This window comes from Monodon monoceros, unplaced genomic scaffold (assembly GCF_005190385.1).
Source record: "Monodon monoceros isolate NGI ecotype Baffin Bay Population unplaced genomic scaffold, NGI_Narwhal_1 Super_Scaffold_1, whole genome shotgun sequence".
Classification (NCBI taxonomy): domain Eukaryota; kingdom Metazoa; phylum Chordata; class Mammalia; order Artiodactyla; family Monodontidae; genus Monodon; species Monodon monoceros.
In genome coordinates this window covers 2,291,756-2,312,569 of record NW_021703765.1, presented here as the reverse complement: position 1 = coordinate 2,312,569, position 20,814 = coordinate 2,291,756, and the positions used below count along the sequence as shown (strand labels likewise).

General features: G+C 45.9%; 1 protein-coding gene across 10 annotated transcripts in view; it reads left to right on the top strand.

Moving 5' to 3' along the window:
• ZNF236 (zinc finger protein 236) overlaps positions 1–20,814 on the top strand; it is a 102,021-nt gene that overhangs the window by 75,328 nt on the left and 5,879 nt on the right. For 7 of the 10 annotated variants that reach the window (XM_029221666.1, XM_029221676.1, XM_029221683.1 and 4 more), the window contains 8 exons: positions 103–468; positions 1,233–1,378; positions 1,470–1,710; positions 2,109–2,288; positions 4,992–5,147; positions 14,354–14,541; positions 18,364–18,492; positions 19,299–19,496. In XM_029221666.1, coding sequence (XP_029077499.1) covers positions 103–468; positions 1,233–1,378; positions 1,470–1,710; positions 2,109–2,288; positions 4,992–5,147; positions 14,354–14,541; positions 18,364–18,492; positions 19,299–19,496 — 1,604 coding nt within the window. Of the gene's footprint in view, positions 1–102; positions 469–1,232; positions 1,379–1,469; positions 1,711–2,108; positions 2,493–4,991; positions 5,148–13,285; positions 13,353–14,353; positions 14,542–18,363; positions 18,493–19,298; positions 19,497–20,814 lie in introns of those variants that run through there. The other 3 variants (XR_003793290.1, XM_029221658.1, XR_003793291.1) reach the window with 3 other exon arrangements.

Below are 20,814 nucleotides of genomic sequence, written 5' to 3'. Positions count from 1 at the left end.
CCGGGGAGCGCGGGGGACGGTGGATGCAGCGCGGTGGCAGCCAGGCCGCAGGCCGACGGGGGCGACCCGGCCAGCCCGCTGACGCACGGCTTCTTCTCCCAGGTCAGAAGCTCTTCAGCTGCCACGTCTGCAGCAACGCCTTCTCCACCAAGGGGAGCCTGAAGGTCCACATGCGTTTGCACACAGGAGCAAAGCCGTTCAAGTGTCCCCACTGTGAGCTGCGTTTCCGCACGTCCGGGCGGAGGAAGACTCACATGCAGTTTCACTACAAACCGGACCCTAAGAAAGCCAGGAAGCCTGGGCCCCGGGGGCCGCCGGAAGGGCCGCAGCCCGTGAGCGCGCCCCCTCCGCCCTCCTCCGACCCCAGCGTGTTCATCATGAACAGCCCCGTGCTGGCGGGGCAGCTGGACCAGAGTCTGCTGCAGCAGGGCCTGCTGGGCCAGGCCGTCCTTCCCGCCTCCGTGTCCGGTGAGTAGGGCTGACAGGCACCAGGGCTGTGGACGCCGGGACGATTGGGCGGGGGGGCGGGGGGGGGGGCGGCCTTCAGCCTCAGGACACTGCCCTTCCTGAGGGTTTCCCACGAGGTCGCAGGAGGTTGAAGTCCTGACTTCCAGACGCAGCTGCCTTTCCGTTTCCCATTCTTTCTAACGTCACTTCTGCATTTCAGGCTTCAGCTCTTTGTTTAGTTTGATGGGCTTAAACCTGTTTCTTTTTTAGTATTCTCACAAACTTAATAGCGAGACGTAATTTATAGCTACCCGTGAACCTTGCTTCTCATATACGAGTTATCCAATTGCTCTTGGGTCACACAGTATTTGAAAAGCATTAAATTTTAGCCAGTTGGGTTTTTTGTGCACTCACAAGTAACGTAGCAACTGTTAGTAGCTACTGGACACCTTAAGTGGCTTTCTTTCAGTTTCATGACCCACGGTGCAATTAAAGCATAATAAGACAAGATAATAGCGTTGTTTTAAATCCTGGGCTCATCAGTGTGATCTCTTGGAGCCTAGTTTCCTGATGTGTTTAAAATGGATAATATTATTTTCTATTTCACAAGGTTTGTTTTGTGATGATTAAATTAGGTATGTATGTGCCTATGTAAAGTAAATATTAGTATTTGTTAACTAGGTCATGTCGGTATGTGTTTAGAACTTCTGTATTTAGAAACCCAGTGCGTTTTTCCTGTTGGAGAAAGTGTCTGGTACGCAGTCATTCCTGTTCTTCCTCTGCAGCTGGTGGCGACTGGACAGTGTCTTTGACAGATGGAAGCCTGGCCACCCTCGAGGGCATACAGTTACAGTTGGCTGCTAACTTGGTTGCACCCAGTGTTCAAATCTCTGGGATCGACGCTTCCAGCATTAATAATATCACGCTACAGGTGCGACACCCACCAGGCTTTTCTGTGCTTTCAGGTGGTCTGAGTCACACTCCGCGTGAAATTTCCATCACAACAACCTCTGTGCTTTCAGATTGACCCAAGCGTCCTGCAGCAGACGCTACAGCAGGGTAACCTGCTTGCTCCACAGCCGACCGTGGAGCCCGGCCTGGCCCCGCAGCACAGCTCCCTTCAGACACCAGACAGTACAGTCCCGGCCAGCGTGGTCCTCCAGCCCATCTCAGGCCTGTCCTTGCAGCCCACGGTGACGTCTGCCAACCTGACCATAGGCCCGCTCTCGGAGCAGGATTCTGTGCTGACCACCAGCAGCAGTGGTGAGAGCTGCCGCTTCGGTTGACTGTGACAGCTGGAGTTTCAGCTCGCTGCTGACAGTCACAGATTTGGTTTGGGGACACTGGGATGCTGTTTTCTTCTCTTTATAAAGCTTAACGAATAAATGTCCTAAGAATAAAGTAAGCTTTTCTGACGATACATGATGTTTAGTCAGTATATGCACAGAGATTGCATTCATGGAACCGGCTTCCTTTTTCCTCATAAGGCTTTTTGTTTGTTTTTAAATGATTTCAGATTAAGGAATTAGAGATGACTGATACTGTATTTTGAATCCTTCTTTTTTTAAAGTAACAGTTGCACTAAAATATTTTAATATGAACAAGGAGGAAATGATTATTTTTTTAAGCCCAGCTTTGTTCTGTTTTATGACGATGACCAGGGACGCAAGACCTCTCTCAGGTGATGACATCACAAGGCCTGGTGTCCACCTCCAGTGGCCCCCACGAGATCACCCTGACCATTAACAACTCGAGCCTGAGCCAGGTGCTGGCGCAGGCTGCCGGGCCCACCGCTGTGTCGTCCTCAGGGTCGCCGCAGGAAATCACCCTGACCATCTCCGGTTAGTCTTAAAAGTTTTTAAATCCTTTCACTTGCAGTTTAGGTAACTCTTTTTTGTATCTTTTTCCTGCAAGACTGAGCTTTGCCTAAATCCAGTGCCTCAGGAAGTGTTTGTAATTTATGTGAGAATGATCATCCTGCAGCTCCCATCTGATACCAGGGATTAAACGTGGTGGTTCCTCACGGCACGTCCAGTTTGAGCCAGGTAGCTTTGTCAGATATATTTTGTTTAACCAAGAGCAGAAAACCATGGCTTCATAATTCTTACCATGCTTCTTTGAGCTAAAGGAGTTGAATCGGTATAAGTGGTTACACTAGGAGATTACAGATACCTACCCCCCTGACCTTTTCAGAATTCTTCTCAGATTATGTAGAAAATTATGGTAGAACTAGATAAGTGGGTGGAAGACACCGTTTGGCAGCCCAGGCCACCGAGCTTGGCAAGCTCATCCTCCATGTGAGTCACCAGCTAATGTGTTCCCTGTTCCAGGCCTGTGATGTTCACGGTCAGTTCTTCCCCGTATAGAGCATTAATTCTCACAGTATGTTCTCATCTGAGTTAGCTTGGAGCATATTGTACAGGTGCGCTTTGCCCACATGACTCTTAGCTATGAGCTCTTCATGTTAACTGAGTGGTTCTTAAATTTAGCAACAGTTTTTTGACCCTTACAGTGCACCAGGTCCTGTTCTAGTAACTTTGACAAATATTAACTCATTTAAGTCTCATAACAACCTTATGAGATTGTTGTTTTTTAAAGAAAAAAAAAAAGAAAAGAAAAACATTTTGCTGGGGTCAAAATAACCTCCCTGGAGACATAGTATGGCAGTGGCTGGAATACTGGGCTGATAGCCGTGTGAGCGGTCAGTGTAGTTATTACCTCTGTTGCCTGAGATTTCTGCAAAAATCATTATTGGAAAAGAAAGAGTAGTTATTGAGAAGAAAACCAAAAGCTTGCTTTCTTAAGGGGTGTCTTTATTCCTTTCAATTTATGTGAGAAGTTTGAGGAACTATTCCTGGATGGAGCTTTGCTTCTCAGTGACGCGCAGTGGTTTTTTGATGCTAGCAGGCAGCAGAAATTAACTTTGAATTTTATCTAATTCACTAACTCGCTTCTTTTTTATTTAATATGTGTGTACTTTTATATATATATATATTTGAATTTTAATGTTGGAAACATGGAAGAGTTATTTTCAGAAAGCTGTTTTGTTGATGGAATTAACTTTTTTTGCATAATCTCTATTTGAGGGGTTGTGCTAGTCCTATACAAAAAACACATAACATATAGTTCGGCAAATGTGTTTTTGTGTTTGTGGCTTGTACTTCTGTTTCTCCTATGTTTTCCTATTATCGATCATTTAGTTATTTTATTAATTTTTAGTGTATTAGGTGAATATAACTGCAATTAAAAATAAAAAAGCTTAAAAGGGTTATCCTAGGAGAAATCTTTGTCAGTTGATGAAATATAAGGGTTGCCCAAACTCTGGGCTTAAGATTTCTTATTCCTTTACTTCTCATTATTGTGTGTAATGAGAATTGGCTGTGGGGACTACTAACTCAACATTTTCTTATCACATTCTGAGAAGTCTAGAAAAACTTTTAATTTGTGGTCACCTGTGGAAAGCATCTAGCTGTGCTATAGAAGTGTTTGGTTATATTGTCGAATGTTCTGTTTTCCATGAATGCACAGAATTATAAATGCTTATGAATGCTAGAATGCAAATACTACTTCAGTTAAGGTGTACAGACCTTTAGCAATTCCTAAGCTGTTTGGGAAAGAAGTTAAACATTGGGTAAAAGGCGAGGAGGGTCCTCAGTCTCCCCCAGTTGTCGTGTAAGTAAAAGTGCTCTTACCTGATGTCTTTAGTTATTAATAGAAAGCCACGTCAAGCAGAGAGTCAGAAAAATGATGCCTACACGATTTTGAGCATTTATCCGCAGGTCTTTGAAAATGGGTCTGCCCTGCTGGTAGGAGTTCTGCACGTTTTATTTTGCCCACACTTCCACCCCTGTTGCACAGACTCATTCCCCAGTTCTGTTTCTCTAGTGTGGCATGAGGGTGTTGGTGATGATGAAGCTGAGTGCAGCATCCTTTTGTCTTTTGGTTTTCATTGAAACAGCTCGGGTTTTTAATTTTCATGTTCCTCTGTTTCCATACTATCTGATTACATTATACAATTATGCTGTAATGTAAAGGTTACAAGCCAGTGAAGCTGACAGAAGCCCATGTCTCTCGGTGGGAGTACATCACGGCGTGCTTGAGCCTGCTGTGCGCGTCCAGAGCGCCGTGGGGCAGTGACCCTCCCGCAGGAGACCTGTAGCGGCCACTGCTGCCGCAAGGGAGGCCTTGGTACCCTCCCTCGTGCCCCTCGATGCTGCAGCTGGGAGTCCACCATGTTTGGAAGTATTTCCAATTCGGTTTAAGTTTTATTCAACAAAGTGTGTAGCTCTAAGTGCCTAAATTCTGGGTTAAAGTAGAACTCTTAAGACGCACTTAAAAACTTTATAGCTTAAAAAGTGTGAACAGGTAGTTTCATTTTGGGAAATGTATTTCATGGTCTTATTTTCATTTTTTTTTCTCTTTAAATAGCATTAAAAATGAAATAGCTTTCACTTTTAAAAGGATGTTATTATATGTTTAACATACTTGCCAGTATGTGAATTAATGTGTTACTCTCAGATATCACAGTATTAATTTCTATTTAGGTCAAGATCTTATTCAGCACAGTTCTAATGGAAGTAGTGAACTGAACGGAAGCATAAGATTGTCAGCACCTGCAATCAATAATCAATCTACGGGTGCCACCTTGACCATAAGCAATGATCAACTTCTCTCACAGAGTGCAACATTAAACGCTTCAGGTATGCAGCTAATGATCCAGCCACGAGAGGCTTCATAACGTCTCATAGTTATAGGGCTTTGCACCTGGTCAGCGGAGAGAAGTCACCTGTCTTCTTGCGTGACGAGTGTGTCAGCTGCGTGTTCTAATACGTTTGATGTGATTCTGTGATGATTAGTGGCTTATGTATAATTCTAGGACACAGAACTGTCTCGAGTGTTATTAACCTTTTAAGGTCGTTTCCACCTTCTAAAGAACAAAGGTAAATAATCTTATTCAAATATGCAAGGCATTGTGTATGTCTGCAAGTCACAAAGCTGTCCCTGTGTCACCCAGGCTGAAAGTGCCTCTGGCTCATTACTTTGTGCCCTGCGGTGAGAATGTTTGGGCACCAGCTGAAGGTAGGATGGCAGAATTAAAAGAAGACGTCTTACTAAGGTTTTGAAGTATAGGCTTTAATAAAAAATAGAGCTCCAGTAAAATAGGTCACAGCTTCATAAGTAAGCGTTAACAGTTGAGGATGCCATACCTGTTTGCCTTACCTTGTAGAGATTTCATTACTTTCTTAGCCCTCTTTATTTTCCAACTCTGTATATCATTTTTTGAGAAAAAAAATTTAATCTTTAGATATGTTTGTACCCCCAGCTAGACTTTTTTTCGTGCTTAATTGAAATGCTTTCTTAGCCAGTAATTCTTCTATTCACTGAAAGATTGTGGTGCATACTGTATGGTAAGAAGTATACTAAATCTGGGTGTGTCATGTTGGGCAAGGCAACTACGGTCCCCTTGCATTTTGGGTCCTAGAAACGAGCAGAGCAGACGTTTATTGAAGAAAGCCGTAAATCAGTGTAGGATTAACGGCAGTAGCGATACATAAAGGGGAGAAGGGCGCCCAGGGAGCACGTCTCAGGGGTGGGGGGTTGAGCTGGTCGGGGCGGCCTCCCGAGGCGGGAGCCCTGGCCGTGGGGGGGCATTTCTCCCCCGCGAGCGAGGGCTTGATGGATCTGCAGATGCCGCAGGGCGGGGACTTGATGAAGTGAAGCAGGCGGTGAGCTGAGGCAGCTGCACACAGTGAGGTTCCACTCAGGACCCTGAGGGGCTTTCTGTCCACCCCTCCCCTTTGCTGAAGGGTAAACTGACACCCGGCTGGTTAAGAGCCTTGTTGGAATCACGTGTTGGCGGATCTGGGCAGATGCAAACTCTGGACTTCTGGCCGATGACCGTTTCCACTGTACCACTGCTCTCCGTGTGTTCCTGTCTCTACTTTGCTTTTAACTCTGTCCCTCCTGCGTCGGTTTGCTTGTTTAATTTTGGGGCTCTAAGAAAATTGTATCCCAGAACTGAATTCTTGTACTTATTAATTTGAAATGAGAGTCTTTTGGTTTTGTTTGCAATTCAGGGGAATTTTGTTTTATATTATAATTGGCTATGAAAGCTAGTACTTTCAGGTTATAATTTAGCCTGTAATAGGTAAGACTTCTACAGTATATCATGTACTACTCAAGTTACATAGCAAACTTGTTTCTGCAGCTGTTTCCTGAAAGTCTTAGTTTGTGTCTTTTTGTAAAGGACTAGACACTGTGTTCTTTCTTATCACCTCTGGGGTTCTGATCACCTCTCTCACCCTGCGTGGTGCGTGGTGCGCGGTGCGTGTTGCAACATGAAGATGTGTCTCTTGTGTTTGGCCCGAATGAGTGGTGTCACGCTCTGGTGGGGGTCTCTGTCCTGGAATGCTGGGATGTCAGGCTCTCCCCGCCTCCTGCTTCCCTGAGGAGTAAACTGGCTGTAGGTGGTGGAATCTTACATCTCCTTGGAAGCCCTGCTTCATGTCTGTAGTGAGTCCTGGGCAAATCGATGGAAAGACAAGGAGAGTTTTAGGTGTTTCCCTTTAAATGGAGGAGTGTTTTGCGCTACTTGGTGACCCTGGATGTTCGCTGGTACAGCAGATTACTTAAAGCTGGTGATGTTCTGCTCAGAATGGATAAGGGGATGGAGGGAGAGCCCAGGAACGCAGAGGGCTCTGTTCTGGCCACCTGTATTTCTTTAAACCTCTGTCTTCTGTGAGTCAGACAATGGGTGTTCCACCTTGTACATCTGCCTCCACAGATACAGAGTGATGGTCTCACGGGCAGGGGAAGAGCGGTCAGTTGTGTACAGGGCTCCTGTATGCCATGCACTGATGTTTCTTTAAAAACAACACGCAGGCCCCTTTCTTCTGATTTAATTTTTTTTCTCTCTCTCTTAAGACTTATTGTTGTAGAGCCAGCTGAGAACTTTTCTCTCTTCTTCTTTTTTGACGCTACTTTAGCTTAATTTGGTACCTTATTAAAAAAATTTTTTTCAGGAGTTTCATGATATTAGAAAATAAAAGGTGTGCTCATAACTAAAGGACATTTGTTTAATAATGTAGTATCAGTTATTATAAATACAGGATTAGTTTTCTATAAGCAACTCAGTTGTATTACGATCTCAAATACCTTTGGCATCTTTGAATAATCCTGAATATAGGAAAAGATTCTTCATACGCTGAACCACTTGATCCTTGACTCTAAGCAGATGTTTTTAGAGAGGTTTGCGTATTCCACTAGTGCTAGTTATAATTAAGTGGCTGATTTCATCTATATCCTGTTGCCAAGAGATTGCATCTTAATGGGCAACATTTATCTTAGAATCAGTCAGCCCCAGGCCGAGCTTCAGGCCACACCAATAAGAACTGAAATTGAAGTGACTTTGAGATTAAACACGCCTCTTCTAAGATGAGCACCAAAATACAGACTTTCGGTGTCACCCGGTGAAAGTCATGTTGCAGGCCCTTGATCACCTGTGGAAAGCATCTGTCTTCTGTGAGTCAGACATTAGGTGTTCCACCTTGTACATCTGCCTCCACAGATACAGAGTGATGGTCTCACGGACAGGGGACGAGCATGGTGACTGTGCGCATGGTTGTCGTCGTTAACTCTGTGTGAGCAGCACGTGGTGGGCTGCCAGCTTCTAGGGCAGCTTTTGGGCTCTTTGCGCCTTAGTTGGAAGTAGGCTGTTACCATTTAGGGATTTACAAATAAGTCGATGTGCCCCGATGAGTCAGAATTTCACATCCAGAACGAAAGCATGTGCTTTTTTTCAGATGTGTGATATGGGTTTGAAGGCCATTTCCAGATCCGATCCAGGTAACACCCATGACAAAGGGTTTTCCTAGAAAATGGGCAAGTATTCTATAAGTACCCTTTCAGAGGCAGAAAGTTATTATTAGTAGAGGCTTGAAATTTAGCACAGCTTTTTAAGGAATTTAACATTGTCTTTTTGTTCTTACCTGAGTCCCTTTTTTTTTTTTTTTGATTTTAGAATATTTATTTATTTATTTTAAACATCTTTATTGGAGTATAATTGCTTTACAATGGTGTGTTAGTTTCTGCTGTATAACAGAGTGAGTCAGCTGTACATGTACATATATCCCCATATCTCCTCCCTCTTGCGTCTCCCTCCCACCCTCCCTATCCCACCCCTCTAGGTGGTCACAAAGCACCCAGCTGATCTCCCTGGGCTATGCGGCCGCTTCCCACTAGCTCTCTGTTTTACATTTGGTAGTGTATATATGTCCATGCCACTCCCTCACTTCGCCCCAGCTCACCCTTCCCCCTCCCTGTGTCCTCAGGTCCATTCTCTGCATCTGCATCATTATTCCTGTCCTGCCCCGAGGTTCTTCAGAACCTTTTTTTTTGTTGTTAGATTCCATATATATGTGTTAGCATACGGTATTTTTCTCTTTCTGACTTACTTCACTCTGTATGACAGACTCTAGGTCCATCCACCTCCCTACAAATAACTCAATTTCGTTTCTTTTTATGGCTCAGTAATATTCCATTGTATATATGTGCCACATCTTCTTTATCCATTCATCTGTCGATGGACACTTAGGTTGCTTCCATGTCCTGGCTAAATAGAGCTGCAGTGAACATTGTGGTACATGACTTTTTTTGAATTATGGTTTCCTCAGGGTATATGCCCAGTAGTGGGATTGCTGGGTCATATGGTAGTTCTATTTGTAGTTTTTTAAGGAACCCCCCATACTGTTTGTAGATTTTTTCATGATATGGTCATTCTGACTGGTGTGAGGTGGTACCTCATTATAGTTTTGATTTGCATTTCTCTAATGATTAGTGATGTTGAGCATTTTTTCATGTGTTTGTTGACTGTCTGTATATCTTTGAAGAAATGTCTGTTTAGCTCTTCCGCTCATTTTTTGGATTGGGTTGTTTGTTTTTTTGATATTGAGCTGCACATGAGCTGCTCATAAATTTTGGAGATTGGTCCTTTGTCAGTTGCTTCATTTGCAAATATTTTCTCCCGTTCTGAGGGTTGTCTTTTGATCTTGTTTATGGTTTCCTTTGCTGTGCAAAAGCTTTGAAGTTTCATTAGGTCCCATTTGTTTATTTTCGTTTTTATTTCCATTTCTCTAGGAGGTGGGTCAATAAGGATCTTGCTGTGATTTATGTCATAGAGTGTTCTGCCTATGTTTTCCTCTAAGAGTTTTATAGTGTCTGGCCTTATGTTTAGGTCTTTAATCCATTTTAAGTTTATTTGGGTGTGTGGTGTTAAGGAGTGTTCTAATTTCATTCTTTTACATGTAGCTCTCGAGTTTTCCCAGCACCACTTATTGAAGAGGCTGTCTTTTCTCCATTGTATATTCTTGCCTCCTTTATCAAAGATAAGGTGACCGTATGTGCGTGGGTTTATCTCTGGGCTTCCTATCCTGTTCCACTGATCTGTATTTCTGTTTTTGTGCCAGTGCCATACTGTCTTGATTACTGTAGCTTTGTAGTATATTCTGAAGTCGGGAGCCTGATTGTTCCAGCTCCGTTTTTCTTTCTCAAGACTGCTTTGGCTCCTCGGGGTCTTTTGTGTTTCCATACAAATTGTGCATTTTTTTGTTCTAGTTCTGTGAAAAATGCCATTGGTAGTTTGATAGGGATTGCACTGAATCTGCAGATTGCTTTGGGTAGTAGAGTCATTTTCACAATGTTGATTCTTCCCATCCAAGAGTATGGTATCTCTCTCCATCTGTTTGTATCATCTTTAATTTCTTTCATCAGTGTCTTATAGTTTTCTGCATACAGGTCTTTTGTCTCCTTGGGTAGGTTTATTCCTAGGCATTTTATTCTTTTTGTGGCAGTGGTAAATGGGAGTGCTTCCTTAATTTCTCTTTCAGATTTTTCATCATTGGTGTGTAGGAATGCAAGAGATTCTGTGCATTAGTTTTGTATCCTGCTACTTTACCGAATTCATTGATTAGCTCTAGTAGTTCTCTGGTAGCATCTTTAGGATTCTCTGTGTATAGCATCACGTCATCTGCAAACAGTGACAGCTTTACTTCTTCTTTTCCGATTTGGATTCCTTTTATTTCTTTTTCATCTCTGATGGCTGTGGCTAAAAATTCCAAAACTATGTTGAATAATAGTGGTGAGGGTGGGCAACCTCGTCTTGTTCCTGATCTCAGTGGAGATGGTTTCAGTTTTTCACCATTAAGAATGATGTTGGCTGTGGGTTTGTCATATACGGCCTTTTATTATGTTGAGGTAAGTTCCCTCTATGCCAACTTTCTGGAGGGTTTTTATCATAAATCGGTGTTGAATTTTGTTGAAAGCTTTTTCTGCATCTATTGAGATGATCATATGGTTTTTCTCCTTCAGTTTGTTAATATGGTGTGTCACATTGATTGGTTTGCATATACTGAAGAATCCTTGCATTGCTGGGATAAACCCCACTTGATCATGCCATGGTGTATGATCCTTTTTAATGTGCTGTTGGATTCTGTTTGCTAGTATTCCGTGGAGGATTTTTGCATCTATGTTCATCAGTGATATTGGCCTGTAGTTTTCTTTCTTTGTGACATCCTTGTCTGGTTTTGGTGTCAGGGTGATGGTGGCCTCATAGAACGAGTTTGGGAGTGTTCCTCCCTCTGCTATATTTTGGAAGAGCTTGAGAAGGATAGGTGTTAGCTCTTCTCTAAATGTTTGGCAGAATTCGCCTGTGAAGCCATCTGGTCCTGGGCTTTTGTTTGCTGGAAGATTTTTAATCACAGTCTCAATTTCTGTGCTTGTGATTGATCTGTTTATATTTTCTATTTCTTCCTGGTTCAGTCTCGGAAGGTTGTACATTTCTAAGCATGTGTCCATTTCTTCCAGGTTGTCCATTTTATTGGCATAGAGTTGCTTGTAGTAATCTCTCATGATCCTTTGTATTTCTGCAGTGTCAGTTGTTACTTCTCCTTTTCCATTTCTAATTCTATTGATTTGAGTCTTCTCCCTTTTTTCTTGATGAGTCTGGCTAATGGTTTATCAATTTTGTTTATCTTCTCAAAGAACCAGCTTTCAGTTTTATTGATCTTTGCTGTTGGTTCCTTGATTTCTTTTTTGTTTATTTCTGATCTGATCTTTATGATTTCTTTCCTTCTGCTAACTTTGGGGTTTTTTTTGTTCTTCTTTCTCTAATTCCTTTAGGTGTAAGGTTAGGTTGTTTATTTGAGATGTTTCTTGTTTCTTGAGGTAGGACTGTATTGCTACAAACTTCCCTCTTGGAACTGGTTTTGCTGCATCCCGTAGGTTCTGGGTCGCCGTGTTTTCATTGTCATCTGAGTCCCTTTTTAAGGTAATGTTGATGAATGAATTGAGTTCTGCTTTCAGTGAGAGAAGGATCAGTTCTTTGTTTACTAGTTCTTTGTGAGGTTATTTTGACCTCCGTTTCTCCTAGATTTAAGTACAGTCAGTTACTTACTTCCCAACAGCTCAGAAATGTTAACGGCCCCTACCAGTGGGTGCACTTTACCATCAGACGCTCTTCCCACTCTTCCTGGGGATGAGGCCAGTCAGGGCACCTTTCCTGTTCCCGACTCCCCGCCTCCTCTCACCACTTTTTTGTTAATCTCAAGAAAAAAGTGATCTCACACCTTGTCAGCTTGTTATGAAACCCTCCAAAATTATCATTAAGTTTTCTTAGAGGCTGTGAAGACTTATCCCAAAAAAGACTGAAAACAGGGTGGGTTTGATGAACATACAGAACTTGTTAATCCTTTAAAGGTTACTCTTTTTGAGTTAAGAGTCATGAAGTAAAGTAGGGCTTAGGTGGCTGTGATGTGTCCTAGGGGAATAGAAGAAATAAGAAAAAATAAGTGGGAACTAAAAGTAAGAGTCTACAGTGTTCACTTCAGTATTGAATCTTAATTTTCCTGTTAAGAGTATTTAATTTGAATTTTAAATTATGGCTTCTAGAGCTTTAAGCAAATACTTTCATATGGCTAAGAGGTCTGTATTAAACAAATATAATTACAGCTTTTTATTATTTTAATCATTTAATTGCATGCGTAAGAAAATTTTTAAACACAGGTTCTTTTCGACCATATTGAGACTAGTTCTGCCTGAACTAGGGTCATCCTTCTTGTGGGAAGTCTCTTGAATTAAGAACATTATTAAAGGTTGCGTCACCACCACACTGTTTGAGTTGAAATATGAGCTCTGGCCTTCCGTGAAGTTGTTCAGTCTTTTCTCTGAACTTTGTGTCAGGGTTCACCTTAGTTAATGAACTCGCAGGCTTCTGTTTTCTCTTTGCATTCCTTGTGCTGCACGTCCTGGAACCTTCCACTACCTTAACCATCCTCAGAACGTCGGATGTAGTTCACTGGTCGGAAGGGGAGAAGGTCTGCGTCTCCTTAGTTGCAGGAGTTGTGGTGAGGTCTGGAGTCCTGTGGCTACTCCGGGATGATCCCTGAGCCCGTGGGGTGCTCTTGGCCGACGTGGCCCTCACACCACCGTGCTTCTCCAGCCCGCGCCCTGCGGCCGGCCCCATCCTCTCCTTAGGGTTCTGACTGAACGGCAGCTTGTGGAGCTGCTCCTCGCCAGGTCCTGCAGGGTCCTTCTTGTTCATCCTCACCCCTCCCGATGGCGTCACACCTGCATGCGTTTGCGAGAGTTCGGGTATGTGGAGGGGATGCCCGGTGAGGTGGTAGCCCGGGTACCTCCGCAGATCCACACTCCCCTCCCGTCCTGGCGGCCGGGCACGGGCGCTGTGCAGACGCGAGCGAGGGGGGGCTGGCGAGGTTCTCGGGAGCCGCGTGGCTGCTTCAGAGCGGAGACTCCCAGCCTCCTAATGGTTGTACTGCTTTTGAAGGTTCCAGGTGTGTGCCGCACAGTGTGGGACTCCGGGAGTGTGGATCTGTGGAGGACGCCAGTTACAAGTAAGTAGCCTGGTTCCCTGTGCCCGACTCGGGCAGACCCAGGTCTCAGCAGAGGACCGCGGGAGTCTCGTGGTGTTTTGTGTTCAGACCTAATTAGGGACTAGTGTTCGGAAGTTCTGCTTTAGGTGTCATCTTGGGGTTGCTAGCACCTGGAACGGTGGCTGACGCAAGTGGGTGATAAGTCACGTTTGCTAGATGAATGGAAGGACAGCTTGTGAGAATTGTGCGTGCGTGTGTGTACACGTGCATGTGCATGTGTGTTATGCTTACAAGTAAAAACTTTAAACAATTGTGTTTTGTTGGTGCCCGCCACAGGACTTTGATAATACCATGCTAAGCCCATTTCGTTTGCCAGTAGGTGCATGAGTTTCAGTGTTGTGGAAGAGAAGGCCTTCCTTTCTTTGCCCGATCTGTCCCAGACGTCTTCCTTTCTGTTATATCGTTAGCTACAAGGGGAAAATATTATAGTGTTTTGTTTTGTTCTCCAAAGAAAATTAAGGTGTCCTGCAGGATAAATTAGTATTTAAAGGATTGCATGAGGTTGATTTTGATTGCCTGTGTTTCAGAATAGGTGAACGTAAGCACAGTTGTCAGATGTTACACTGTGGAGCTGGTTGTCGCTCAGTGGGTCCCGTTTCATTCCTCTCTCCAGGCTGGTCTCTGGTCCTGGATGAGGACAGTGTCCTGGAAATTCTTGTCTGAGTCTCCTTCTGCACTGGCAGCGGTGACTGGGCCTTAGGGTCACTTTTTCACTCTCCTTTACGGCTTTTTTCTCTGTTTACACTTCAGAAGCAGAGTACATTTACGTGAAAGGACATGTAGATATTTACAGAAGCCTTGCCATAACGTTGGAATCAAAGATACTGTGATTGCCTTCGTGCACTTGCACAAGCTCAGGCAATGTAAATGCTGATTATGACAGATGCGTTCCTTTATGAACACTGTCTTCCCGTGCGAATAACATTGGACTTACCTACTTTCCCGTTTTGCCTCTTCTGTAGAACTTAATGCCACAGCTGGAAGCCTGCCTTTGACAACACCCATGTCCCCATCTGCCACATCTGCCCAGAACCTGGTCATGTCCTCATCGGGAGTGGGGGCAGAGGCCAGTGTCACGCTGACCCTGGCTGACACTCAGGGTTTGCTCTCCGGGGGGCTGGACACGGTCACGCTCAACATCGCTTCTCAGGTGAGTTCCTGTGTTCCCCCTGCCCCACGGGGTCGTCCCGGGGAACTTATCACTTTCCTGAGTGTGTGTTCTGAATACGCTCTTTCAAAGCTGAAGTGTTTTTTTCTGATTAAATTGAAAAAGTAATTTGTTAAAGTGGGGAGTACAAGAAAATCCAGACAATACAGAAAAGCATTTAAAAAAATCCACTACCCAAACGGAACTGCACTTAACGTTTGAGTGTGTCTACCCTTGTAAACCTTTCTATTCATACGTACAGATGGGTATTTTCTAACTTTTACAGAAATGAGCTCACGTATATATCGTGTAGTGTAAACTTCTCCCCCCTCATTAATTATATTGTGAATATCTTCCCATCAGTGATTTTAGCAGTGCAGACGTTTGTAATGACTACCACCATTCGTCTTGTAGATGAGTTTACTGAGGGGCACTACGTTGCATCCAGGGTTTGTTATTAGTAGGGTGGAAATTCTTATGCTCTGTATCACTTATGTTCTTAGATGAATCCCTGCAGGAGATGTGCTGGATAGAAGGGTGTACATTTTAGATAACGCATTGAGCTTAAGATGCCGAAAAACCTTTCACAGCTTAATTAGAAAACTCATGAGAAAGGATGATTAATTACAGTGATGAATCCCTGTAGTAAAGCGCTGTAGGAGTTTCGACAGCGAACCTGTCTGCTGGTCCCTGTCTGTGTGTGTGCCCGGCTGTGTGTGTGCCCGGCTGTGCGTGTGCCCAGCTGTGCGTGTCCCCGGCTGTGCGAGTGCCCGGCTCTGAGTGTCCCCGGCTGTGCGTGTCCCCGGCTGTGCATGTGCCCGGCTGTGCGTGTCCCCGGCTGTGCGTGTGCCCGGCTGTGCGTGTCCCCGGCTGTGCGTGTGCCCGGCTGTGCGTGTGCCCGGCTGTGCGTGTCCCTGGCTGTGTGTGTCCCTGGCTGTGCGTGTGCCCGGCTGTGCGTGTCGCCGGCTGTGCGTGTCCCTGGCTGTGCGTGTGCCCGGCTGTGCGTGTCGCTGAATGTGAAGAGGCAGGCTGGGCAGCGGAGTAGACAGTCACCTGCTCTCCTGGCTGGAGCCTCGTCTCCGCTCTGGGCTCTCACTGTGCAGGGAAACGCTGACGGCTGTGGCATCCAGAGCAGGGTCTCTTCTGATCCTGCCACAGGTGCGTGCTGGCTGTTTTGACTGCAGGAAGATGGGTTACCTCTTCTAGGTCCTCGCTCTTTCCCTTTGTAGAACGGTCACGTGTCCTCTGCTCGCTTTGGGCTCACGCCCTGTGAGATCCCCTGCCAGCATGCCCGGCCCTTTCCCCGGGGAACACGTGGGACACTGCATGCAAGGGGCTTCTGTCCCGGCCGACCAGAACGCTCCCTCCCAGGCGATTTTGACTCAGCAGCCTGGGCCCCCTGAGCAGTTGAGGGGTCTACAAAATTCATGTGCACTTGGGGAATGAGAATTATTACAATTTCCACCTCAGTGTAAATGAAATATAGCAAAGAAACAGACTGCAAGTAATAATACAAACCAAAAATAAGTGACTTATAGATGATGCCATTTTAGCGGATTCAGGTCATCATTTCTGTAAGTATAGCTAATTGTTGAGCATTTATTTTATAAGGCACTTGGTTTTTGAATCAGGGCATTTGCATTAAGAATACTTAACATGAGCCTTTGGAACACCAGCCGTAAGGTAGTAAATCACGTCGTATTCAGGATTCTTTTTAATTAAGCTTTTTTATTTTGAGATAATTGTGGATTCGCAGGCAGTTGTAAGAAATAACACAGATCCCGTAGACCCCCTACCCAGTTTCTCCAGTGGTAGCATCTTGTAAAACCAGGGCACCGCACCCTCCAGGTGTTGTCATTGGCACAGTCAGGACGCAGAACATGCCCATCCCCACAAGGATCCCTCAGGTTGCCCTTTTAGCCACATCTGCTTCCCCTTCCCCCTGACAACTGCTGATCTCTTCTACAGTGTTGTCATTTCAAAACAAAAAGGAATTGTAATTTCCCCTTGATAAACCTGTATGAGCTAAGAGTCTCAAATGTCTTAGCTTTAGTTGGGAATATATGAATTTATTGAGCCAGCACTTCTTCAGGTGTGTCAGAATTTCTGGCCAGCAGTTGTATTTGTTCTTGATTAATAAAATAAGGAAATGTGAATTTATTGATTTTGATTGACAAATTTGATTAATTTTTCAAAATTGGGTACCAACACTGGGTACCAACTGTCTAATCAGAGTGGGGGCCAAAGCCAGCCACAGACACATAAAAGTGCAGCAGTAACTGCTACTTGAAGATAGCAATATTCAACCGACTTCCCTGTGTAAGGGGGGTAGTGGACATGATGCTTTATTAGGGTACGTAGGAACTTTTCAATCCATCCCACGTTTGTGTAAGAAAATTGGACTGATGGATGGAGATACCTAAAATATTATTTCACTTTTTAAAAAATTGCCTATGGAAAGTAAAGAATCTTAATTGAAGCTCTCTTTTTTCTAGAATCTAGATGACCTTGTAAATTTATTTTCTGCCCCATATATCCCATATTCTACCCCGTTGCCTTTGTTTCCCCATCTGCCTTGGGTGGCGTCTTTGCAGTAAGAAGTGCACCTGAAATCCTCTGGTGGAGGAAGTGTTCGCAGCGCCGTCTGGCCCTGCGTTTCATCTCCCCGCCCGCTCATCGCCTCTGTCCTCCTGGTTCGGGCTCAGCCTGTGTCAGTCCCGTGAGGGCACTGAGCAGCAGCCCTCTCCTTCAGCTTGCAGGCCCCCAGCGACATGGGCCATGTTCTGTGTGGCCGTGTGACCCCTTACCCCTTAGCATCGTGCATTGATGGGGAGTCTTCAAATCCATGGTTTTGAGTGAGTGTTTTGAGCATGTGTGAAATACACTTAGAATCAGCTTTAATTGTAGCTGTTCGAGTTGTGTTCTTAGTATGGAGCCCGCATTTGCAGTACAGTGTTGGTTCCTTTAGGTTGAACTTCGTCTCTGCACTCATTCCCTGCATTGCCCTCACCACATCCATTCTCTCTCTCTGTCTCAGATTCACAGTCAGTTGATAAGGGTGTGCTGGCATGGCAGTAAGACTCAAAGTTGTTTTTATGTCGATTTTTAGACAAATGTTCTTTATATATATGTATTTTTTTACAAGGTTACTGAGACATAATTTATATATCGTAAAGTTCACCCATGTATTTAAAGTGTGCGATTTAATGGTCTTTAGTATATTTGCAGAGCTGTACAACCATCACCATATCTAATTTTAGAACAGTTCATCACCTGAGAAGAACCCTTGTCGCATTAGCAGTTAGCAGTCACTCCCCAAGTCCCTCCCTCGACCCCAGATCCGCCCCACCCCTGCAGGTCTCCCCCAGCCCCTGGCAACCACTGATCCACTCTCTGTAGATTTGCCGATTCTGGGCGCTTCCCATAAATGGAATCATAAGACTCTGGTCCTTGTGACTGGCCTCCTTCGCTGGCTTGCACACGTTGTAGGCGTGTCGTCATCCTGTTTTATGGGTGAATGCTGTTCCGTCGTACAGCTGTACCGCGTCTTGTCCGTCAGTTCATCAGTTCATGGATATCGGGGCTCTCAGTGCTCCCGTCTGGGCTGTCGTGAGTAGTGCCGCTGCGCGCTCCTGTGCGAGGCCTCGAGTGGATGCGGGTCTCCGTTCCTCTGAGCGGTAGTGCTGAGTCACATGGTGATTCCGTGGTTAGCGTTTGAGGACCTGCCAGCTTGTTTTCCGAAGTTACTGCGCCATAAGAGATCTTTTAAATTACAACTGGATTTGATCATGTCACAACTTCTAAAGCAGTAATCACCTCTGCCAGGGTCAGCAGTTCCCAGCCTTGCTCACGGACCCCGCTCTCTCGGGCCCTGGGGGTGCGGGCTCGCCCCAGGTCATCCTGGTGAGCCCCACTCCACAGCCGTCGGCAGCCTGTGAAGAAATCGCCTATCAGGTACAGCACACGTTTTATCCACAATCTCTCATAGTTTTCAAAAAACGTAGCTTCAGAAGGGATGGGATGGAGGGTCCTGGAGAGTCCTGCATGGCCGGGCTCGGCGCCAGCCTGAGGAGGTGTGTCTCCCGAGAGACGAGCAGGTGCTGAGCAGGGAGGACCCAGGGGTGGGGGGTTAGCACTGGGTCTCGTTTGTTCCATGATTTTCCAGTAATGCGGAAGTGTAGTTTTAAATCTATCAGTATCTTCATTTGCCCACTGATCAGATTGCACGTGGCCATTTACTTGCCTTTGTTCCTTTTGTAGGATTTCCTGTCATACCTTTGCTGATTCTTTCAAGTCTTGCTACACTTTTTCATAGTATACACGTTCACGTGTGTGTACATGACCTATTTCTCCTTTGACTAGTCCTTTTTCTTAAACGCAGTTTGGCAGCGGGGGTGAGGGTGGACGAACACGTAGTAAATGACAGAGTTCCACGTATAAAGGCCTAAAAACTCCTGGAACTTTGCAGAGAAGTAAAGACACGAGGGCTGAGGACCTCGCCCGCAGTGGCCACGACAAGTGACCTGGGGGCCGGGTCTGCGGCTGGGGTCCCAGCCGGCGCCGCGCTCTGCTTCCCAGAGCCTGCCCGGTCAGCGTGCTTGAGGCACGCCTGAGCTGCTCGTTGCAGCTGCTCCCACGGGAGGTCAGGAGGCCGGCCGCCTCCCACAGATGACAGCCGAGCTCCGGGGCTGGGTTCGGGGCAGGGCTGCCTGTATCCCTCGCGCCGGTCCCGTCAAGCCGGGATTTCTGACCTGCTCCAGGTGACGGACGTGTCTCCTAACCTGGCCCAGGGTGGGCAACCCGAGAAGGAGGGCCGGCTGCACCAGTGCCTGGAGTGTGGCCGCACCTTCGCCTCGGCCGCCCTGCTGCTGCACCACAGCAAGGAGATGCACGGCCGGGAGCGCATCCACGTCTGCCCCGTGTGCAGGAAGGCCTTCAAGCGTGCCACGCACCTCAAGGTACGCCCCCGCCCCCCTCCCGCCAGCGTCGCTGCTCTTCGCTTCAGGTCAGAGGCGCTGCACGGGCCTAGGACTCAGTGGGGTCAGGACTCTTCCTAGTGAGCGACACGGTTCCCGTCTCTTTTCGAGGAAAGGCCCGTGGAGGTGAACATATTTACAGATCACCTTGAGATACCGTTTCTCCCATCGCGGGGACACGTACGAGAGCTCTGTCGGCACCTATGAGCAGGGCTCTGGGGAGGCAGGAACTTCCGTGATGGCTGGCAGGCTGCAGAATTGGTCTGGCGTCCTGCAGGGGAATTAGGCGATACCTAACCACGCGAGAGCGGCTCCCACCATGAGAGTTGGCACAAAGGCATATATGCCCGCCCGAGCTCAGGGTTAGGTCAGCGTTGTTCGTAGCTGCCAGTCATTGGGGACAACCTGAGGGTCCCACTCTGGGACGTCCACACAGTAGAGGAAAGAATGAGGAAGGGTACTGTGATGTGACTTCCAGGACCACTGGTCAGGGGGAGTGCCCAGGCCTGTGACTTCTGGGCCAGAGCCCCTCCTCTGCTGCTGCTTAGTTACCAAAAGCACGAGAATCCTGTGGCGCTTGATCGCACAGTGAATCCCACGCTTCCTTTTTCAGGGCGTTTAGAGGAGGCGGTCAGTCAGTAAGCCGGCTTTCTGTTCTCCAGGCCTCCATCTGCCTGGCACCTCTCGCCTCTTTTTCTACTGTTTTCTGAGATGAGAAGCCCCAGTATTAATGTGTTCTGAAAAGAGGACTCCATGTTCGTTTTTAAAAGCAAAACACTGACTGTCAAACGAAGTCTTCTTGCATAGGCTGCAGCCCGAGGTCGGCGAGGTTGGCGAGCACTCCTTATGCCTGAGGGGCCCCCAGCCCCGCCCGACCTCTGTGTGCCTCTGCCTCTGCCACTTAGAGCCTCTGTGCTCCTGGTCGGGTCACGTACCGTCTGCAGCTTCAGTTTCCTGCTTTATAAAATAAGGGTGTTGATACTTACATTTTAGGGTTAGTTTGAGGAATATAAAGCACTTAAGGCCTGCACTGAGCTCTTAGTAGACAGTACAGAAATTATAACTATACTAACCTTACAGCCTGATAGAGAAGAAATCCTTTTGAAGAGGGAAAAGAATAAAAATGGTTCAAGAAAATTTAAGATGTTTAAAATCGTATATGTTACTATGTATAGACATAACTCTTCCATAAACATCTACAGTTTGAAATACTAAATCTGGCCTTTTAATACTTATAAGTTACTTTCTCTTGATGACCTTCAGAAATCTGGAATTTTTAAAAAATTACATTGTGCCAGAA